The 20,622-nt window shown below is 36.1% G+C and overlaps 1 protein-coding gene across 2 annotated transcripts in view; it reads right to left on the reverse strand.

The window, feature by feature from the left end:
* Nucleotides 1–20,622, reverse strand: part of INO80 (INO80 complex ATPase subunit) — a 108,536-nt gene that overhangs the window by 49,636 nt on the left and 38,278 nt on the right. For both annotated transcript variants that reach the window (XM_081048215.1, XM_081048214.1), the window contains exons 13-24: nt 20,484–20,564; nt 19,637–19,732; nt 14,182–14,241; nt 12,872–13,014; nt 11,022–11,106; nt 9,928–10,045; nt 8,899–8,984; nt 6,107–6,274; nt 5,764–5,897; nt 4,664–4,728; nt 3,869–3,962; nt 2,933–3,104 (exon numbers count right to left, since the gene is read on the reverse strand). In XM_081048215.1, the coding sequence (XP_080904341.1) occupies nt 2,933–3,104; nt 3,869–3,962; nt 4,664–4,728; nt 5,764–5,897; nt 6,107–6,274; nt 8,899–8,984; nt 9,928–10,045; nt 11,022–11,106; nt 12,872–13,014; nt 14,182–14,241; nt 19,637–19,732; nt 20,484–20,564 (1,302 nt within the window). The remainder of the gene's footprint in view (nt 1–2,932; nt 3,105–3,868; nt 3,963–4,663; nt 4,729–5,763; nt 5,898–6,106; nt 6,275–8,898; nt 8,985–9,927; nt 10,046–11,021; nt 11,107–12,871; nt 13,015–14,181; nt 14,242–19,636; nt 19,733–20,483; nt 20,565–20,622) is intronic.

Here is a 20,622-nt window from a genome sequence, read left to right on the forward strand (position 1 = left end):
TCATTTCCAAGTTTTCTTCCTACTCCCTCAAGCTTTAAAGATGGACTGCACATTTATACATCGGCCCTTTTCTAATCTTTCAAGACTTTTCTTGTCTTTCCTGAGTTTCTAACTCATCATATGGATTATAGCAAATACCTCTCAAGTCATATTTTCAGGCTATTAGCTGAAAATAGTTAAGCACAGTTGTAAATCTGTTTTCTGTGAAAATAAAAATGTTCTCTCTGATGTCACAGTAATAGGATCCCTATTTAAGCAGTGGGGTCTTTCATAGGATTTGTAACTTGTATTAATGCCAAAAGTATTCTGTAGACCTCAATGACAGCAAGTAAGTCAGATCGGGAATGAAAGGCACAAGGCACACACAGATAATGAATTTATCCCACACAAATCAACAAACAAGAAGAACCCAAGACCTTGTATTTAAAATCAACTGACAAATTCAAACATCAGCACAACAGATAATCACTACATTTAAGTCTCAGCACCGCTATCCGTATTAGAGGAATTATTTTTAAAAAGACTAATTTTTGTCAATCACAGTTTTTTGTTGTTGTTTTTTTAAGTTTTATTTATTTCAAGTGTGTTTTTCCAGGAACCATCAGCGCCAAGTCAAGTAGTTGTTTCAATCTAGTTGTAGAGGGCGCAGCTCAGTGGCCCATGTGGGGATTGAACCCACAACCTTGTTGTTAAGAGCACTGCACTCTAACCAACTGAGCTAACCAGCCGCCCCCAATCACGATTTTTAAAAAAATGAAAAACTAGCAGTATCAGAGTAAACTATGAAATTCAGGACGTGTGATTTTGATGTGTGTATGTATGCTAAAACATGCATCTGAAGTTTTAACTTCTACATTCTTAACTAATGAATTTTGGAAATCTGTTCTACAGGATTAGGTGTCTTAAATTTCCTTCTCTACTCTTCTTTGCAAAACAAACAAACAAAAATCTATGTTCTCTAGAGAAATGTTTCTTGAATAAAAATTCATTTCAGAGAAACCAGTGTGAGAAACAGCACAATAATGGTGATAAGCATATTCTAACAAGGCCATTCTTAGGGAACAGTTCCCATAACAAACTACTTTGCTCAAATTTGAATCAGTTGGTTCTTCCAAAATTACTTCTTTTTTATTTATACTCTCTTAGAATACCAAGGATATAACAAGTACATACCAGAATATTCTAAAACAGAGATGGACCTTGATCACCAACTACATCAGGGTAACTGTAATGAAATGTGCATACTGCTCTCTGAGTAACTTCTGGTCTTCCCTTTCATATTCAGAAAGCGAGACTCTTCCTTAGGTTCCAAAATGTCAGTTTCTTTCCTTTCTTACTATTGTAAGAATAATCCAGAATCTTCCATGTGGTGACTCTTTTTATCTAGTCCTCTAGCTATTCTAATATTGTACAGTTATCTAGTGCTGCATTTTTCAAACCCTGACTAGCAAGGGTCATGAAATCATTTTTTAGTAGTTTCCCATTAATATTAAAAAAAGTAAAAGAAGGTAGTCGGATGGCTCAGTTGGTTAGAGCACAACCTCTTAACAACAAGGTTGCCGGTTCAATTCCCGCATGGGATGGTGGGCTGCGCCCCCTGCAACTGAAGATTGAAAACAGCAACTGGACTTGGAGCTGAGCTGTGCCCTCCACAACTAGACTGAAGGATAACCAACTGACTTGGAGCTGATGGAGCCTGAAAAAACACACTATTCTCCAATATTCCCCAATAAAAAAACATTTAGAAAAAAAAAAGTAAAAGAAAAAAACCCCAGGGTGTACTGTATATGTGTGTATTGTTTTGTGAATATTTTGTTTTAAAAACTTATGTACACATAGCATCTGGTATGTCTACATACTGGCCAGGTGACATAAACTATTCTTGACTTGCGTCATGATCACACTCTAAAAGCCACAGATATAATGGGCTTTATTATAGTTTTATTAATTGTTATACATGGAACTTTAACCAAATAATTCTTTATTCATAACCTAGGCTAACCTTTAAGGCTAGATACCATGTAAAGATCATTCTGCTTAGTTGAAAGCAGATTTCTTAGGATAGATAGATCAACAAACTCTGCAAAATACACTGCCTGCTTGGTATTTTAATATATGCACGGTGGAGGTAAGGACGATGAGACTACACATATATGATTAGCTTTCAGCTACCTAGCCCACTGGCTCAGTAACTCAGTGACAAGAGCAAATGTCTCTCCACAACCCAAAATAAAATTTAAAAAGAGGAAATGGAAGTGAATCTAACTTCAATTAGATAAACTTTCATATTTCACTATCAATTTCCCATAAAGCATACTGTCCACATCTGAATTTCTCAGGAAATTCACTAATTGATAGAAGGACCTCACTGAACAGGTGCTCTGAACACACTACTATATTTTCATGAAAGAGAAAGAACACAAATAAGTGATGCGTATCTTTGAGTGTTAAATAAGATGCACGTGTCTACTTAATATGGCATAGGTTTAAACCCATGGGAGGATGGTGCTTTCTGTACCAAAAATAAATCTAGTAAAGTTTTATAACTGTAGTGCAATGTATTAGGTTGGTGCAAAAGTAACTGCAATTTTCACAAGTTTTTAACATTTTAAACTGAAATTACTTTTGTAACCTAATACATTAGCAAATGTAGAGGAATTGGTCTATAGGAGGTTAAGCAACTCTTCATCAGACACATCAACATTTCACTAGAAGGATATCACTCTGCCACCACTGACTACATTGTTCCAAACAGGCTGGAACCCAATCCTATTCTCTTCTTGCGTTACGAATCTTATTTCTGGAGTCCAAAAATGTACACAGAGCAATGTTGGGAAATCAACTGACAACTTTATTACTACTTTTACTGATTCAAGGAAAAGGGAAGGTAGCAAGTACTACATAGATAATTAATGCTGAAATAATTCCTTACCTTTAACAAAGGGCAGCTGCAAAGGTTGGGAAAGGAGAGTGGAAAATTAACCCCCAGAAGGAAATCCTTGTTTCTCAGATATCTCTGCTGACTCTCCTCTTCTGGCTCTCCCCAGGAGCGCAGCTGATGGAGCCTGTAGGAGGCTTTCAGAGACAGGAAAAGAGCTAACCATCTGAAACAAACCACAGCAGACATGCTTATTCAGTGCTCCATGGAGGTTTGAGGGTAGTTCATAGCAGCAAGGAACCTTGTCTCTCATTAACATGTCTCTTGTAAATCTTGAGCATTTTAGAAACAGTTCTTTCCTACTGTGAGATAAAGCCATTTCATACTTTTGTTCTGTAAATTCTATCTTTGGCATGACGTGGTTTGCTACTATGAAAACTAAAATCCTCCGTAAAGCTCATCCCAGTATTAAGAAATATTCAACTCTATCACAAAAACTCTATCATAAAAATATCCTCGTATTAGGGAGCGCCTTTCCTAATGAGGCTACTATTACAGAAATACAAGATAATAAAGTGAAAGCCATTATACCAAAGAATAATAATAACACAGAACTAAGTTTTCCGGAACACTTACGGCAGACTATGCTGCAATCACTACTAACTAAAGGAATCACCAGCCGTCATCTGCCCCACCGAAGCAAATAACATATAGTAGACTAACTAGAAATTAAGAAGACTTGAAGACCTTCTGGTAGCATTTGGGAGAAGAGCCTAAATAGTTTTTATTTATGGTATATCATGAAGCATCATGCAATTATTAAATGATCAAAGAAAATTATGATTCCCTAATAAAAATTTTTATTCTTAATAGAATGAGAGGCTTCTCTCTAAGATGATATAACATCAAATATTTAATTTCACAGTACTCAACATTTGTCCTCGTTTATTCCCAAAGGCTCTCTCATCAAGCAATAAGCAAACTTCTCACCTGGTCAAAAGTCCCTGAAGCATGAGGTTTGCCATTTCTGCTGGAGATACATCAATAAAGCGAAGGAAAGAGAAACAGCTTTCTTCATTAACACCTAGAATATCAAAGGACAAAGTTAAACTCGATAGCAAGCCAAGAGACAATACTCAACCAAAGTCTGCTGAACTGCTGAATTTTGGCTTAAGAATCAAAATATATCCTAAAGGTTCGAAACCTCAGCCACTTTGATGGAAGTCAGGGTGTCATATTTTTGCACTACAATCACAAGCAGAAGAGGCAGACCTATGAGAGGTGGCATAGATGGGCCAGAGTAAAGTTGGCTCATCAGTTACCTTTGGGGTTTTTGGATCCTTTGCTAAGTGCCTTCCTCTATTTATCATGTCAGGAAAAAGAAAAAGGGAAAGGACACAGGTGAAAGATTCCTAATATTGTGGACAATGCTCAAAGTTGAGCAGCTTCTTTTCCTTAGACTAAGGGGAAGGAAACTAGACCACATTAATAAGAGTCCCGCATTGTCTCTGTCGAGTTTCAAGAGTGTAAGAAATTCTTAAGAGTTGGGTATAAAATAAAGATAGATCAATGTAATAATTTTTTATTGCTTCCTGTTATAGTCACAAATCAGAGAGTCTATAGATGAAGATGACTAATTCACTTGAATCTTATCAAGACTATAAATAAAAACCTAGCATGCAAGCAAACCACTACTAGTTCCAAAGCAGTCACTCAGCAAAACAAAAGAGTAGCACCCTGGTAAATCCTTGGCATACTTTCCTTCCCAAAGATCAAAATACCTACCTTTGTGAAAGAGAGACTGCTGGATATAGTCCGGTGCAAATGGAGAAAGAAGAACCCTTAACCACCTGTAAAGTAAGTAAATAAAATAAATCCGAACCCAAATACAAATATTGGGAAGTTAACTACACTGGAGGATCCAAACTAAACAGAATCTTTTAGGTTTGAAACTCTTTATATTTTTAAGAAGTTTGTTAGTACCAAAAATCATGGCATAAAATGTCAGAAAGTAGTTAAGTGCTTAATAAAAGTTTAAGAAGATAATACAAGTTCAAAGTAGTCTCATTTTATTTCAGACACTCACAATTTCAGCACCCTAAGCTTTCACATACTATGTTAAACAAAAAGCACCGTACTTCTCGTCTGCTTCCTTCTGCCTATCTAGTTAAGTATTAGCCTGGTGCTATCACAGACATAGAATTCTTAAAATTAAAACCCAAGAAATTCCTCAATTTCAGTTTCATTAAGCTAAATGTTGTCAATAATTAGTTTGATGATACTGTTTATATAGTTTCTCTACAGAAGGACCTTTCTAAATCCATGGCTCTCAAATGTGGGTGTGCTTGAGAATCCTTTGGGAGCTAATTAAAAAATCCAGAAGCCAGGGCTACCCTCAATCAGATGTAAAACTGACCCACACACCAATTTTCTAAATGGAAGCAGTCTCTGGCATTAACAACCACTTCACCTTTACCAAAACCTGTCATGGCTGATTCTGATACGAAGGTATATTTGATTAATTCAAAATCCAATCTGTTCACCCACAAGTGCTATTCCAAGTATAAAATAAGCCACCATAAAGCAATTTCGGTCCTGGGGCAGAAACATTTGCTGATCTCTTTTGGTGCAAGTACATATTTGCACACAGGTGCATATTCCTCGTTTGGAAAGGCAACTACAAGTGGCGACGGCCTTTAAAGTCATCCGGTTAGACCCTAGATAGTGCACAGGTTCCGACCAGGACATGCCTTAACAAAGAGCTGTCCACTTTGTTTAAATATCTCTTGCTGAGGAACTCAAACACTCTCCACTAAATTTCTCTCCACAAACCCCCCCAATTACAAAAACACTCCCAGAGGAAACAGATATTAACATTTGCTCACCTGTCTCGTGAATGGTTAAAGACCCTGATCTGTCCATGACGGTAGATGAACTTTGAAATCTGGTATGGCTTTAGGGAAATATGAAATGGAGACCAAGTTTCTTGACGTTCAAATAATTCTGGGTGATTACACACCTAAGAGGGAGGGAAATAAAAAGACAACATTTTTAGGTGCAGACACCATCCTGTGAAATGATAGGGGATCCAAAACCCTGAATGTTTGCCTTTGTGAATATATTTTTATCTTTCCCATGAGACTTTGTTCATTGGGCATCAAGGCTAGAGCTTTTTCCTTGAAGTGGATTAGTAAAGACAACTCCAGGGTAGCTGCCCCAAGCTCTCACCTTCCTAAACTGCATGACCAGGTTCATGAGGCTGCTGGTGGTGGTCTGTGCTTGCTGGGTGGAGCCCATAGAAGACTGCAATAGATCCTCAATAGAAATTTTGTTCTTTAGTGCCTGATATAGCAGCTTTTGTCGGCTGGTCAGCTGGCAATACATTAGAATCTCAATCTAAAAATCAGGGAGAACAGTTCTATTTTGAAAAACAGTTTGTAAGATTCAGTATCAGCATAAAGTTTAAAACGCATGCAAGTCAGAGTATGATTGAAAAAACAATATATATATCTCTATAAACCTGTGGTGTGGTTAATTATCCAGAAAAATGATTTTTTTTTCTTGCCCCTCTTCGCTTGTCACTCACTCTACATGCTGTTCCTGGCAATCTCTTCCATTTTCAGTAGCACCAATTATCGTCCATCACAGTGACTTACAACAAAAATATATTCCTAAATAGCCCTATACCCATACTTTCAACTACCTACTCTAATAGTACCACTCAGAGTCTGCAGCATTTGCTTATGTGACATATCAGAAAAAAAATTCTTTTCCACAATTCCCTAAATTAACAGCATTACCATTCACTCAATTGCCCAAAGAGAAACTTCAGTCAGCTCTGATTTTTCTCTCTTATACTCCATGTTCTATCATTTCCTAAGTCTCAACTCAACCTGGAAATTTACTTTGAACCACACTTTCTGACTATTCCTGTTGCTTTACTGCAGAATCTCATCGTATCACCTAGACTCTTATTATTTTGGGGTCTTCCTGCCTCCGATCTCTCCTGGTTCTGAGAAGCTTTCCATACAAATCTTATAAGGTAATTCAACTGCTGAAAAACCTTCAATGTACATTACTGCCTATAGTGAAATATTAAAAATTCTCCCACAGGCAGAAAAGACCTCCCATAATCGAACCCACCCTACTGTCCCAGTCTCATCACATCGTGCTATAAACCTTAGCAACCGTGGTCTGAATGATGTTTGCCAAACATGCTGCATATTTGAATGTTGCTCTATCCTTGTTCCCATTGCTCTAGTTGCCTAGTACCCCTTTCTATCTTATTTTCCTAGTAAATGACAACTCGTTCCAGATCTACCTTACACGGCATTTCTGCTTTGACGCCTTCTCTAACCCTCCCCAACAGAACCACTTCTTATAGTTCACACAGTCACTGTATCTCTGTGACATAGCATTATAGTTAGTTACGTGTTTATCTCCCTTAGGAATCTAAATGGAACCTTGAGGCTGCATCTTTATGTACCAGCGGCTGGCAGTCAGTAAGAGTTCAGTAAACAAATAATTATTTAATAGATTAGAAACATTGCTGATATTTAAGAAATTTACACTATGCAGTGGTTAAAAACCGTATTACATCTACTGTTCACCTCCCTATTGACGACTAACATAATAACAGAAATTATGACACTGCGATTCTTTTTTAAGCCCTTTCTGATATAAAAGCCTCAAGATTCCATTGTTTATAAAGTATCTTCCTTCTATCAGCTACACCTGTGTGATAGTACTATTCAGTTAAAATCAGCCAGTTTCACAAAATAGCCACCAAGACTTTTTAAAAAATAAAACAAAGGTGCACTTCTACTCCTCTCTTTGAAGATGTACATCCCCTCCACAATCTTGCAAAGAGAGCTACTAATTTCAAAATGATCCACCCTTCTGACAGTGATAGAGGAGAACCACCTGATATTATCAGGAATCTGAACAGATGCCTGTCAGACAGAGAGCAGAATTATGAGAAATAGGTGGCCTCTATGGAAGATGGGGAAAAATTCCAAAGGACTGGGAATTGGTAGAAGGAGGAAGGAGCATACGGGGAGAATTCATAGGAGGTAACAGAAAATTACAAAAGTCTGGTAAGGATCCAAAAAAGATACTTATAAACCAAAATTACCGGCTTTGTATGAGAAAATATAACCTGAAGCACATTAAACTTCTACATCTAACTCTGTTTGCAGAAATAAAGGAGACAGGAACATATGTGACAACACCACAATGCAATTAGCAAACTCCAGCATGTGGAAAACTCTACAGGACAAATGACTCAGTTTCTTTAACAAAGAATTACAAGGGAAAGAAGATATTTAAGAGACATGACACCCAAATGCTATGAGTGGACCTTGCATGTATTCTGATTTAAAAAATGTAATTGTGTGTGTGTGTGTGTGTGTGTGTGTGTGTGTGTGAGAGAGAGAGAGAGAGAGAGAGAGAGAGAGAGAGAGAGAGAGAGAGAGAGAGAGAGAAATACACAAGGACAAATGGGGAATATCTGACTGCTAACTGGATATGTGATACTATAATGGAATAATTGCCTTTTTCTGCAGGGTTGATAATGATATGTAGTTATGTATTTTAAAAATGACCAGATCTTTTAGATACATATGAAAATTTTTGTAAACGAAATAAAGGACATCTGGAATTTCCTTCAGAATAATCAAGATGCGTGGGGATTGCCTCAAGTTGATCATTGTTAAAGCTGTAGGGTGATTATAAGAGAGTTCATTATACTATTCTTTCTACATTTGTAATGTTTCAAATTCTCTATAATAAAAAGTATAAAACAAGAAGAAAAAACATAACTTGCCGTGATTATTTCACTCATATTAAATCTTCTTTGATTTACTTCTTTGATCACTCAGGTTTAAAAGTCTTTTTTCAATCAAACAAATTACTCTTCAACTAAACATTTATCAAGGAAATTTCACTTTATTTTTTTGCCCTGGAACCGTAAGTTGGTGCCTATTAAGGCTTAATAAACTCATGAAGTCTTCTTTCCTTACCTTGTCAGACAATTCATTTTCCACATCTTTCTTGATTCTCCTCAGCATAAACGGCTTCAAGATCATGTGTAAGCGAGAAAGCTGATCTGAAATACCAGGAGGCCCCCCAATAAATAATACATTATACCGATTTAAAACAAACAAGAGAAAAATCATAATCATCTCTCACTAAACTGTTTTAATACCTTTTGGCTTAATGAGTCTCTGAAAGAAGACTGAAACAAATCTTTTTCCCAAGTAAGAAACCAAGGAATCAGGATCTTCCATAGCATCTTCCTATAGTCAACAGGGTAAATGCATTTTGCTCTCATTTACTCAAACCAACGAGGACCACTTTATTTTTTATTAGAATTCATCTTTAGAGTGTTTCAGGAACACTTTTGTTAATAATATGGTTCTCATATAGGTATAATGCAGGCTATTTGGGACTCCCAGTGTTCCCCCAAAAATCATTTTTTTAAAGTATGCCAGCAAATTAACAACTTATAGTATAAGAAACTACTTAAAGACTTTTCTAATAGTTACCAGATGTCACTTCATGTCTATGCAATAAACATTCCATAACTCCCTTAATATTCAATAAAGCCAAGAATACTGATAAACCAGGTCAAACGTGTTCACAGTAGAAATAAATCCTAATACAGATAGAAAATAACAACAATGACCCTTCTAATATTTTCAGTCTTTATCACAGGAAAAAAGCCTTACCCCACCCCACAAAGAATATAACTCTGACAGGAAATTTTTAGGACCTATGTGGAAAATGAGGATTCCATAAACCAAAATGTGGTGTTTTATAACTGCCTGTTCTGCCTTATTAGTCAATACTGCAACACCACCTGAATTAGTCCTTTTTTGACTCTTTAAACATAAAAAAGTACATAATTATGAGGGGTGGGGTAAGGAATAAAACTCCTTCCCCCCATCCTTCCACGTATACTAGAAGAAAAATTCTTCACACGGAAGAAAACATACAATTATGTCGTTGCCTACACTGATAACGTAGAAGAAAGTTCATAAATTACTCACTCTCATCAATGGTGGATTTGTTTTCGGCATGGCTCTCAATGTCCTTGGAAAACCATTCATTAAATTCCTCATGCGAATCAAATAATGTTGGCATAATGAAATGCAGCAGAGCCCAGAGCTGGAAACAAAGGAAAAGTGAAGTAGCTGTAGGACAACAAAATGACAGTGTGTAAAGACATAATGAGGGGAAAAAGAGACAGAGAGAGAGAGAAAGAGAGAGAGAGAGAGAGAGATGCAAGTATGGGTGTATGTCTGCGTCTAGGCGCATGTGTATACATGAGTGAATGAGAGAGAGAAAGATAGAGAAAGTGTGTAAACACATGCCTCATCAACCAACTCTAATTTTATAAGGTGCTGTAGGAAAAAGTGATTATTTTCAATTAATTTCAAACTGAAAGTCTGAAAGTGCAAGTACTAATCAGATTCTGGAGTGACATAGTTTTAAAGATCTTATATATTTAAAAAATTGATTGCAAAATTAAATACAATCTGAGGTAGCATAACAGTAATAACTAGATCAGGAGTCAGCCAAGTCTGGTCTGCCGTCTATTTTTATAAAGTTTTATGGGAACATAGCCATATCTATTAATTTATGCATAGTCTAGGGCTGCTTTCACATTACAACGGCAAGGTTAAATAGTTGTGACAGTTTACTGTATGGCCTGTAAAGTCTAAAATATCTGGCTCTTTATAGAAAGTTTTCTGACTCCTGTTGTAGATGGTCAATTATCTTTCCTAAAGAAAAAAATTTTACTACTCTCAGTGTTAAAGAATACTACCTTTCATTCTAGTATAAAAACATCTGTGCATTTGATAGGTAGCATTCCGAATGTGGTCACCATTTATTACATAAATTCAAAGAAATAAAGGAATTTATTTGCCTTAAGCCAGAGAATAAGAAAATAGGAATGTTGCCAAAAAACCCACAAAATCCCACTTAGGGCAAGCTATGTTCAGATTTTTCCTTTTATGTGGGGATTGTAATTCGTACAGAGCCCTAACACTCCAGGTGGGCATGCGTAAAGAATTCCATTCTGTGCTGGAACCAGTCTGAGTAATGCAGATACAAAGCTAAGCCCTTGACTCACGCCTACCTCTGCCATGGTGTTCTGAATGGGCGTCCCAGTTAGCAAAAGCCGATTCCGGCACTGGAATTGCAAGAGGATCTTCCAGCGAACACTGTCCAATTAAGACAAATTCCAAATTAGCAGTAAGTCTTTCTTCATCCTACCAAGACCTCATAGTTCTAAACATGCTTTCCAAAAACACAACACTGAGATTCAAGTACTTCATCATATACACAACTGAAGAATATTATTCAACACAGCTACAGACAGGAAATTTCAGAGGAACTGACTACTTTAAAAGGAAAATATGGTATTAGGGTTTAGAAAAAGGCCTCAAGTAGGCAGGGTAGGATCCTTTCTGCCTTGATAAAGTTCTCTTTGTGTTGACACAAATCATGTCATTGTAAGGTACTTCTCTGGAGTAGAAAGCTTTAAGAGTATTACTCTGTGCTTCCAGTATGAGTTTGAAGGGTGCAATGGAGAAAGGGGAAGGGTGTGAGAAGCAAATGCAAAGTGAGTCTATGGCTACAAGCATGTCCTACTTCAAAGGAGTACAAATGAAGTAATGCCCTTCAGAGGATGGAAAGTTCCATGGAAAACACCATCCTGCCATTTACCATGGACCTTCAAAGAAGTCCTGCGTGCTCACCAAGTTATCAAAAATGCATCAAACCCAGGTTTAATACCACTGAGTAACATTTTATAGCTAAGCATTCATTTACTATTCAGTTTGGGATCTTAAAAATATTAGAATATTTTAAACATATAGAAAGACTCCAATAAAAGGAGTCCTGGGGATCTAGTAACTACTCAGAGACTAGGATATCTTGCACAGGGCAGACAAAACCTACAATCCACATAATGTAATGTTCTACTTCCTACTAAAATAACCTTCTAAAATAATCCTTCAAGGAAAGGGCAAATGCCCCTTCCTCCACAGAAATTTTCCTTGAAGAACAAAGATCTATTAAAATGTCATAATTATTGAGTAAGGCTAGAAATTGGGAAAAATCCTTGTATTCTAAACAGTAATATTTATGTTCCATGAAAAATGGATAAGGGAATTTCTGCCTCCTGGTCAGATACATGGCTTATGCAGAGACCATATTATGCCATGTTCTGAAACCTCTTTGATCTTTATTCATATGTGTGTGTATATATCATACAGATATAGGTGACCCTTGAACAACATGGGTTTGAACTGCGTGGGTCCACTTCCACATGGATTTTTTTCAATAAATATAGTGTATGTATTTTCTCTTCCTTATGATTTTCTTAGTAACATTTTCTTTTCTCTAGCTTACTTTGTAGGGTATCTAATGGACACTTATCTTGTTAGGGAGACCACTTCAGGGACAGTGTAGATGCCTGATCACTGTGCTGTACACCTGAAGCTGAACAATAATGAATGCCAACTATAATTTTATATACATATATGGTTACAAGAAGCAGAGTACAGCATTAGGAATAGAGACAGTGGAAATGTAACGGCTCTGTGCGATGTCAGGGGGGTAGTAGATGGGGGACGGGAGTTATCACTTTGTGAGGGATGTAAATGATAAATGTCTAACTATGACATTGTTTTGTACACCTGGAACTAATGATTAAAAAAAGAACACAGTATATCATATGTAAAACATACAAAATAAGCATTAATCGACAGTTCACGTTATAGGTAAGACTTCTGGTCAACAGTGAGCTATTGGTAGCTAAGTTTTTAGAGAGTCAAAAGTTATACGCAGACTTTCAACTACAGGGAGTAGGGGGTGAAGGGTCCCAGTTGGCACCGTAACCACCGCGTTGTTCAAGGGTCAACGGTATATCATATATCTATATATCCTCAGTACATGGAGTTCGGTTTCTAGTGCTCACGTTACCTGGAACTACTCTTGAGCGCCTGAGCCTCGTCCAACACCATGTACTGCCATTTGACCCGCTGGAAGTACTTTACGTCCTGCACCACCAGCTGATAGCTGGTGATAACCACATGGAAGGGGGCATCCTGAGTATAAAGGGTCTTCTGTAAATATAAGAGGGGAAGGGTGAAAAGAGATACTTCACAATTCATAATAAGCTATTAAGGAATGGATTGTATTTGCTAAGGCCAAGAAGTTTATAATAGCCCTAATGATGTATTTCTACCATGTGGTAGGTATACAATAAGTTAAACCATAACTGCTTTTAAAGTAGTCACTATAATCACAAATCATGTTAAAAACTAGTTTTCAGCCTATTAAAGAAAAAAGTTTTTAACCCTGATTTTCAAACCAGCTGATTGTCTATAACAAGAGAAGCATTGTAAAAGAAAAACATTACTCTTCCCTACTGCCTAGAAATATAAAAAAGATTTCGTACATGAGAAATTACTCAAATAAACTGGAGAAATAATGATTGCACATGTAGAAGGTGTGATCAGAAAATATGGTGAATACTGCTGCTGCGTGCCATCCCATGGGAAGGCAGGGATCTTCAATACATGAAGCGATACATTGAACCTTAGTAACCGTGTGTGACAAGTTTCAACTTGTTCAATACAATCGGGTGTAACTACAATTGAGAGAAGGTGTGTTTTAAAGTGTGCCATAAATTGTGGATCATGAACAATGTATTAACATGAAATGGGCAAATGGTTTCATCCTCTATTATGACAATGCTCTGTGTCACATATCGCTTGTGATACAGCAATTTCTGTCAAATGACAGTGTGAGGGATATAAATGATAAACATCTAAGTATTACTTTGTCTTGTGTACCTGAAACTAATAAAATAAAAAAAAAGAGAACTTTGTATATACAGACCACAAATAAATATGACGGTGAAACTTTGGGGAAAAAAAATATTTGTATCCTCATCCACCTTATTCACTGGATCTGGCACCACGCAACTTCTGGCTCTCCCCCAAAGTCAAAATGACCATGAAAGTAAACATTTTGAGTCTATTCATTCAGGACATCGAGGCAGTCACGACAGTGCAACTAAAGACACTCACGAAAGAGGACTTCCAGAACTGCTTCAGAAAGTGGCAAGAACAATGGGATAAGTGTGTTCGAAGTGAGGTGGAATGTTTTGAAGGGGATTAATGGCAATGTGTCTTTTACTATAATAAATTTTTAATTTAAACATTCACTACATTTTTCGATCACACCGTGTGGGTGTGTGTGTGTATGTGCAGTAAGCTGAAAGTTACCTGACTCCAGAACCTCCTGATAACTTTTCTATCATGAGGATTTCCCCAATATGGTAGCACCTGGAAAAAGGACCGATATATAGATTATTACCTATTGATAATTTTAAAGTATCATCACAAATATGTTATTCAGAATGTTTAAAAGAACCTAAAACAAATTAAATATAGGAATTCCTCTTCTGTCATTACCAAACTAGGTAATGGACTAGCACTCCTACTGTTGACCAAATTACAACACATAAAATATGTGTTTGAAGGTATCAGAGAACTACTGAGGCAGTAGAAATTATAGAGCTAAGATCCAGGAAAGAAAGGAAGCCCAGAGATGAAATCCTGGCACCTGGTATATGGTCCCCCTTGAAGGTGATCCTTTCTAAAATTTCTAATTGAGAGGCTAAGAAACTGAACAGAGTTGTTGCTGTTGTTTTTAAAGAGATGTATGGCCCACAGAACAAAAACTATAGTTCAAGGAGGAGGGATTCTGATCACCCCTCCCCGGCCTTAAATTAGAATCAAAGGATTCATACCCACTGGTAGTAAAGGTATATTACAAACAGACTTGCCTCGGTACCTGGAGATTTGTTCCAGAACGCCCTGAGGATACCAAAACCCATCGATGCTAAAGTCTCTATATAAAATGGTGCAGTACTTGCATATAACTTGTACATATCCTTCTGATATTTTAAGTCATCTGTAGATTACTTATAATACCTAATACAATGTAAATAGTTGTTATACTATACTGTTTAAGGGACAGTGACAAGAATAAATCTGTACAAGTTCACTACAGACACCCAGTACACATCAGCAACAATGTAACTTCCGCCCCAAGTATTTTCCATCTGTGGTTGATTGAATCCATGGATGCAGAACCCTCAGATACAGACAACCAACTATACTGAATTTCAGCTTCAAACTAGATTAGGGGTTTTGGGGTTATTACTGCCCCAGAAAAAAAAATTACTAGTGGCAAGAAACCAAAACAAAACCTAAAACACAGAAATCCTCTCTCTGGAATAAGAAAATAGTATCCAGAACCCAGTTATCTCTAGAATTTTTCCTATACAATGTCTGGCATACAATAATAATAATAATAAAAAGCCACAGGAGATCTAGATAATGAAAATATCAGAAACAGACTTTTGAAAATAATTTAGTGATAAGTTTAATGACAGATTAGATGCAACTGAAGAGAAAATTCATGAATTAGATGATAGATTGGAAGAAAATATCCAGACTAAAGCACAGAGAAACAAAAGAATGCAAAATACAGCCCTTTTTCTGTGATGCCTCTAGGTGTGGCTTTCTTTCTTTTTCTCCATATAGGGCTCAAAATGCTTCTTGAATCTGTAGCTTGACGTATTTTGCTGTTTTGAAAAATCTCAGCCAGACAGTAACACAAATATGCAGAAAGGAATGAAGATCAAAGAAAACAAGTGAACATGTGAGTTACAGCAGTATCTCGGTTTTCAACGTCTCCGTTGATGAACATTTCAGTTTATGAACATCGTAAATTTTGTGGATCTATGGTACCATTAGATAGTAAAATTCATGCTAAATTTACAGTTTTAGGGTTTGATTTTAAAGGTCTGGAACGAATTAATCCATTCTGCATTACTTTCTTTGGGGAAACCAAGCCTCGGTTTTCGAATGTTTCAGCTTGACTGGACATCCAAAACGGATTACGTTTGAAAACCGAGGTACCACTGTATATGAATAAATCTAAATAAATTTAAAATGTATAAATAATAAAATACCTATGGAGTTTAAGAGATAAAATATTACTTTTTGAAAAGTCAAGGATATATGTTGTATTCTCCCTGTATCTACTGAATGAATGTATAATTGGCAAGCTAAGAGGGGAGGGGGCAAAAAAAAAAAAAGTAATAAAATCTAATCAATCCAAAAGGACCCAAGAAAGGAGAGAAAAAGGAAAGTTGAACAGGTGAAAATAAGTAGAAAGCAAACAGCAAGGCAGGAGATTTAAACTCCATATAGCAATAATTACATTAAAAGTAAACACAAATATTCAAAATAAAAGGCCAGAATGTAAAGATAGAGAATGGTTAAAGGTGAAAAGAAGAAAAAGATACCATGTAAAAACTAACCAAAGAAATCTACCTAGTATCAGAAAAAATAGGTTTAAGGCAAAACCTTAAAACGGCAAATAGAATGGGGATGATTATAAATAGAAGATTTACTATAAACATGTTGTTGGAGAGAAAAGTCTTGAAGAGGGGAATTTCATAATAATAAAAGGTTTGATTCACCAGAATTATAAAGTAATTATAAATTTGTATATATCTCACAGACTCAAAATATATAAAGCAAAAATGACAGAAGAAAACAGAAATGAATAAATACATGATTGTGGAAAATTTTAACATACCTCTTTCAGTCAATAATAGGACAGGCAGACAAAAAATAAATAAATAAAAATACAGATGGACTGAACAAGTTAACAAACTTGACCTCATCAACATACACAACATTAAAGTCAACAACTGCAGAATACCTATCATTTTCAAACACACATAGGACATTTATAAAAACTGACCATATGCTGGGCCATAAAAGCCAAGTTCAACAAATTTCAAAGGATTAAAATAATAAAAAGCATGTTTTCTTATCACAGTGGATTTAAGCTATAAATTAATAACAAAAAGGTACCTAGAAAACCATCCTTTGTTTGGAAATTAAGAACCACACTTTTAAATAACCCATGAGTCAAATAAGAACTTGCAGTAGAAACTACAAATTATTTTGAATTGAAAGATAATGAAAATGTGATCCATCAAAACTTTGGGCGGCTATAGCCATGTTTAGAAAGCAATTAATACCCTTAAATACACACATTAGAAAAAGCTAAAATCAACAATCTAAGCTCCGCCTCAAAACGTTAGAAAAATTTTAAAGTTTACCAAAAAAGTAGACAAGAATAAAAGAGCATAAATAAATGAAATATAAAACATACTAAATAGCCAATTTAAAGGCTGGAAAATGGTACGTTAACTATAGAAAAAATGTAAGTCGTATTTCATGGGAAAAAGGAGGAAGTCAGAGACACACTAGAACCACAAAATGAGTGTTACTCAGATATTTGGCAACTAAAATGAACTTTCAGATGTTATCATCATAAATCTATGTATTTTCTTAAGGTAATCTATAAACCTGAGCAGAGTGTATATGTAACTATGTTCTGTAGGGAAGTACACACATTTCTGACAACCTAAAAGAGTAATGGCAATAAAAACAATGAATTACTAGAGTAGAGATCATCAAACCTTTTCTGTAAATGGACAGATAGTAAATATTTTGGCTTTGCAGGCTATACGGTCTCTGTCACAACTACTCAACTCTGCTGTTGTAGTAAGAATGTAGCCATAAATAATAAACAAAACAGCATGGCTGTGTATATTTAAATTTCATACATCATTTGTTATAAAATACTTTTTAATCAACCATCTAAAAATGTAAAAACTATTCTTAGTGTGCAAGCTGTACGAAAAACAGGTGGTAGATTCCTCAATAAGTTAAATATAAAATGACTCAGCAATTCCGCTCCTAGGTATATACCCAAAAGAACCGAGAAACAGGACAGGTGTTCAAACAAAAACCTGTACATGAATGTTCACAGCAGAGCTATTAACAATAGCCAAAAGGTAGAAACAACCCAGATATCCATCAATAGATGAATGGAAACTAAATATGGTATATCCGGAAATATTATTCAGTCATAAAAATGCATGAAGTGCTGATACATCCTACAACATTAGATGCAATTTGAAAATATTATGCTAAGTAAAAGGAAGAAGCCAGACGTAAAAGCCCACATATTGTATGATTCTAGTTATACAAAATATCCAGAATAAACAAATCCATGGAGAAAGATTTGTGGTAGCCAGGGTACAAAGGGAAAAGGGAATTACGGAGTGATGGGGAGAAGGTTTCTGTTTAGGATGATGAAAAGATGCTGTAACCAGATAGCACTCATCATTACACCACATTGTAAATGTACTTAATGCTACTACACTGTATACTTTAAATTGGTACACTTCATGTTATGTTTTTTAACACAATTTAAAAAAATTGGGACAAACAAGTGGTAACAGGAATTAGTCCAAAGGCCATATTTTACTGACCCATAAAACTATAGTATCAAAGGGAAGCTCAACATGCAAATGAAGGCTGTTTCAGGCATAGGTATAAAGTCAGAGGTTAACATAACATAGTTACTACCACACTGCCATCTATCGGCCAATGAAGGAAATACTGAAAATTTAAGTGGTTTTATGGAAAATGTTAAGACTTAATTTCTCAGCTTCCTGATTGTTCAACAAGTACTGAATAACACCAACAAAAGCAGAAAAAAGATGGAGCTCTGTATTCCATATGGCAAACAACTCTATAGAAAATATTCAACCAATTGCCTTAGATGATTTCATCTTCTCCTTACAAAGTCAAAAATTAGTCAGCCAAGTTAAAAACTATACAACTAATATGCCTTGTAAAGTTTCTAAATCTACAATTCAGCCACAAAGGTGGGGCCACACCCACAAAGATGCCCCAAAGTAGAATATCCCAGACACCTTCCTATTCCTTAGAAAGCATAGGACAGAAAAACACCTGCGTCCCATCTCTACCTGTCCTGTGTGCCCTTTGAATTACATAGGACCCATGATTATTATGGAGACCCAAATTCTGAGAGATCATGTCAGTATGTCGATACGTAAGCTCCATAAAATCCTCCACACTGTGCAAATTCATTGTTATTCGATCCCTTTAGGGACTTAACACATATTTAACTCACTGTCCCCTAACTTTTACTTGCAAACAACATACTAAATCCTACCCATTCTCTTACATCCCAACAACTTTCCATAATTAAACCCCTGCTTAAATCTTGTCCATGTCTTACCCAACTTGATGCAACATATTTACCTGCCAATCACTTCCTACTTCAACCTCAATTCTTTTCCTCCGAATTCATTAAAATCAACTTTCACATTATCTACCTAAGACATTACTAATCTGGACTAAAGATCTAGTTTTGGAGTATCAAGAAAGTGGATTATTTATCAATCTATCTGGGGAGAACAATGATAATGACATAAATGACAGGATATGTGCCCTGATGATGATTTGCCAAAATCAACATTAAACCACCTAAGTAGGTATTTTTCTATTATGGTAATTTGACCAAGAGTGTCAAGTCACGTGGCTAATGTAGCCAATCACTCAAGTTAGACTCCGGCTTTCTCACTTATAACATAAGGATGTAATATGCTCTCTTATTGCTCCTCTCAGTAAATTTTATAGTAATTTTTATATGCAAGTTATTTTGGAAAAAAATTAAAGAAACTGAAAACTATTACAAGCAATAAATGCGTAAGGCAGAAAAAAAAGAAAGTTTATATTAAAGAGCAACAGAATTTTTTGTTGGATTAATTTTTACCTTGAATTTAGGAACAAATCTAGTAAACTCCTGATGCCAATTGTTAAGTGTAGAAGCAGGTGAAATTATTAAGAAAGGCCCCCAAATGTTCTCTCTCTGAAACAGAAAAACTCAGTTAGCCAACTGCAGGAAACCTGAAGATACTTAATTCAAAATTACAATCAACAATAAAAGTAGTTTAAGAATAGGAAATACATTGTAACAAGAGAAATGGTGCCTATCTACTATATCTGTACACTCAAAAATACCAAGCAATTATTGCCACCCCTCTCCACCTCTTATAGGTCCTAATTTATATCATTCACAAAGCTCTAACAACACACTGACTTGTATGTGTTGCTTTCCCCTATACTAGATGACTGTAACAATTTTACTATCATTTAATGGATATAGAGCTTTTGCTTTTACACATATTTTCTGATTTAATTCTCACAAAATTCCTGTAAGTCAGGTTATTATCCCACTTTGCCGAAGTGGAAACAGTCTTACGGAGTTAAAGTAAAGTCAGCTCAAAGAGGTTAAGTGAATTGCCCAAGTTTACACTGCTAGTCAGTGTAGAGCTGAGATGTGAACTCTGTGATCTTTTTCAACTGGGGGTTCTCAAATGGGGGCCGGGATGGTGGGGCAGGCTTCCAAACCACACATGCTCAAAAACTGTCCTAGTCTTCTTGAAAATCAAACTGTTTCACCATATTGTGTTAGCGTGTAAAGGTTTGAAGGCAAGGAGCAACTCCTACTGACTTGGCATGCTACAGCACCTAATACAGTGCTTCATGATGGCTGACTTTCAGTAGAAAATGACCTAGGATCTAGAGGAAGGAACACAGAAAGACTGCATCTAACCCACCTCAGCCAGATGGGCCAGGAGGGCAATGCTCTGTACTGTTTTACCAAGGCCCATTTCATCTGCAAGAATGCCATTAATACCCTGGAGGGAAAAAAAACAACACATGGTCAACACCTCTCACATTCCATCATACAGGGTT

Source organism: Rhinolophus hipposideros (assembly GCF_964194185.1).
Source record: "Rhinolophus hipposideros genome assembly, chromosome: 5".
NCBI classification, from domain to species: domain Eukaryota; kingdom Metazoa; phylum Chordata; class Mammalia; order Chiroptera; family Rhinolophidae; genus Rhinolophus; species Rhinolophus hipposideros.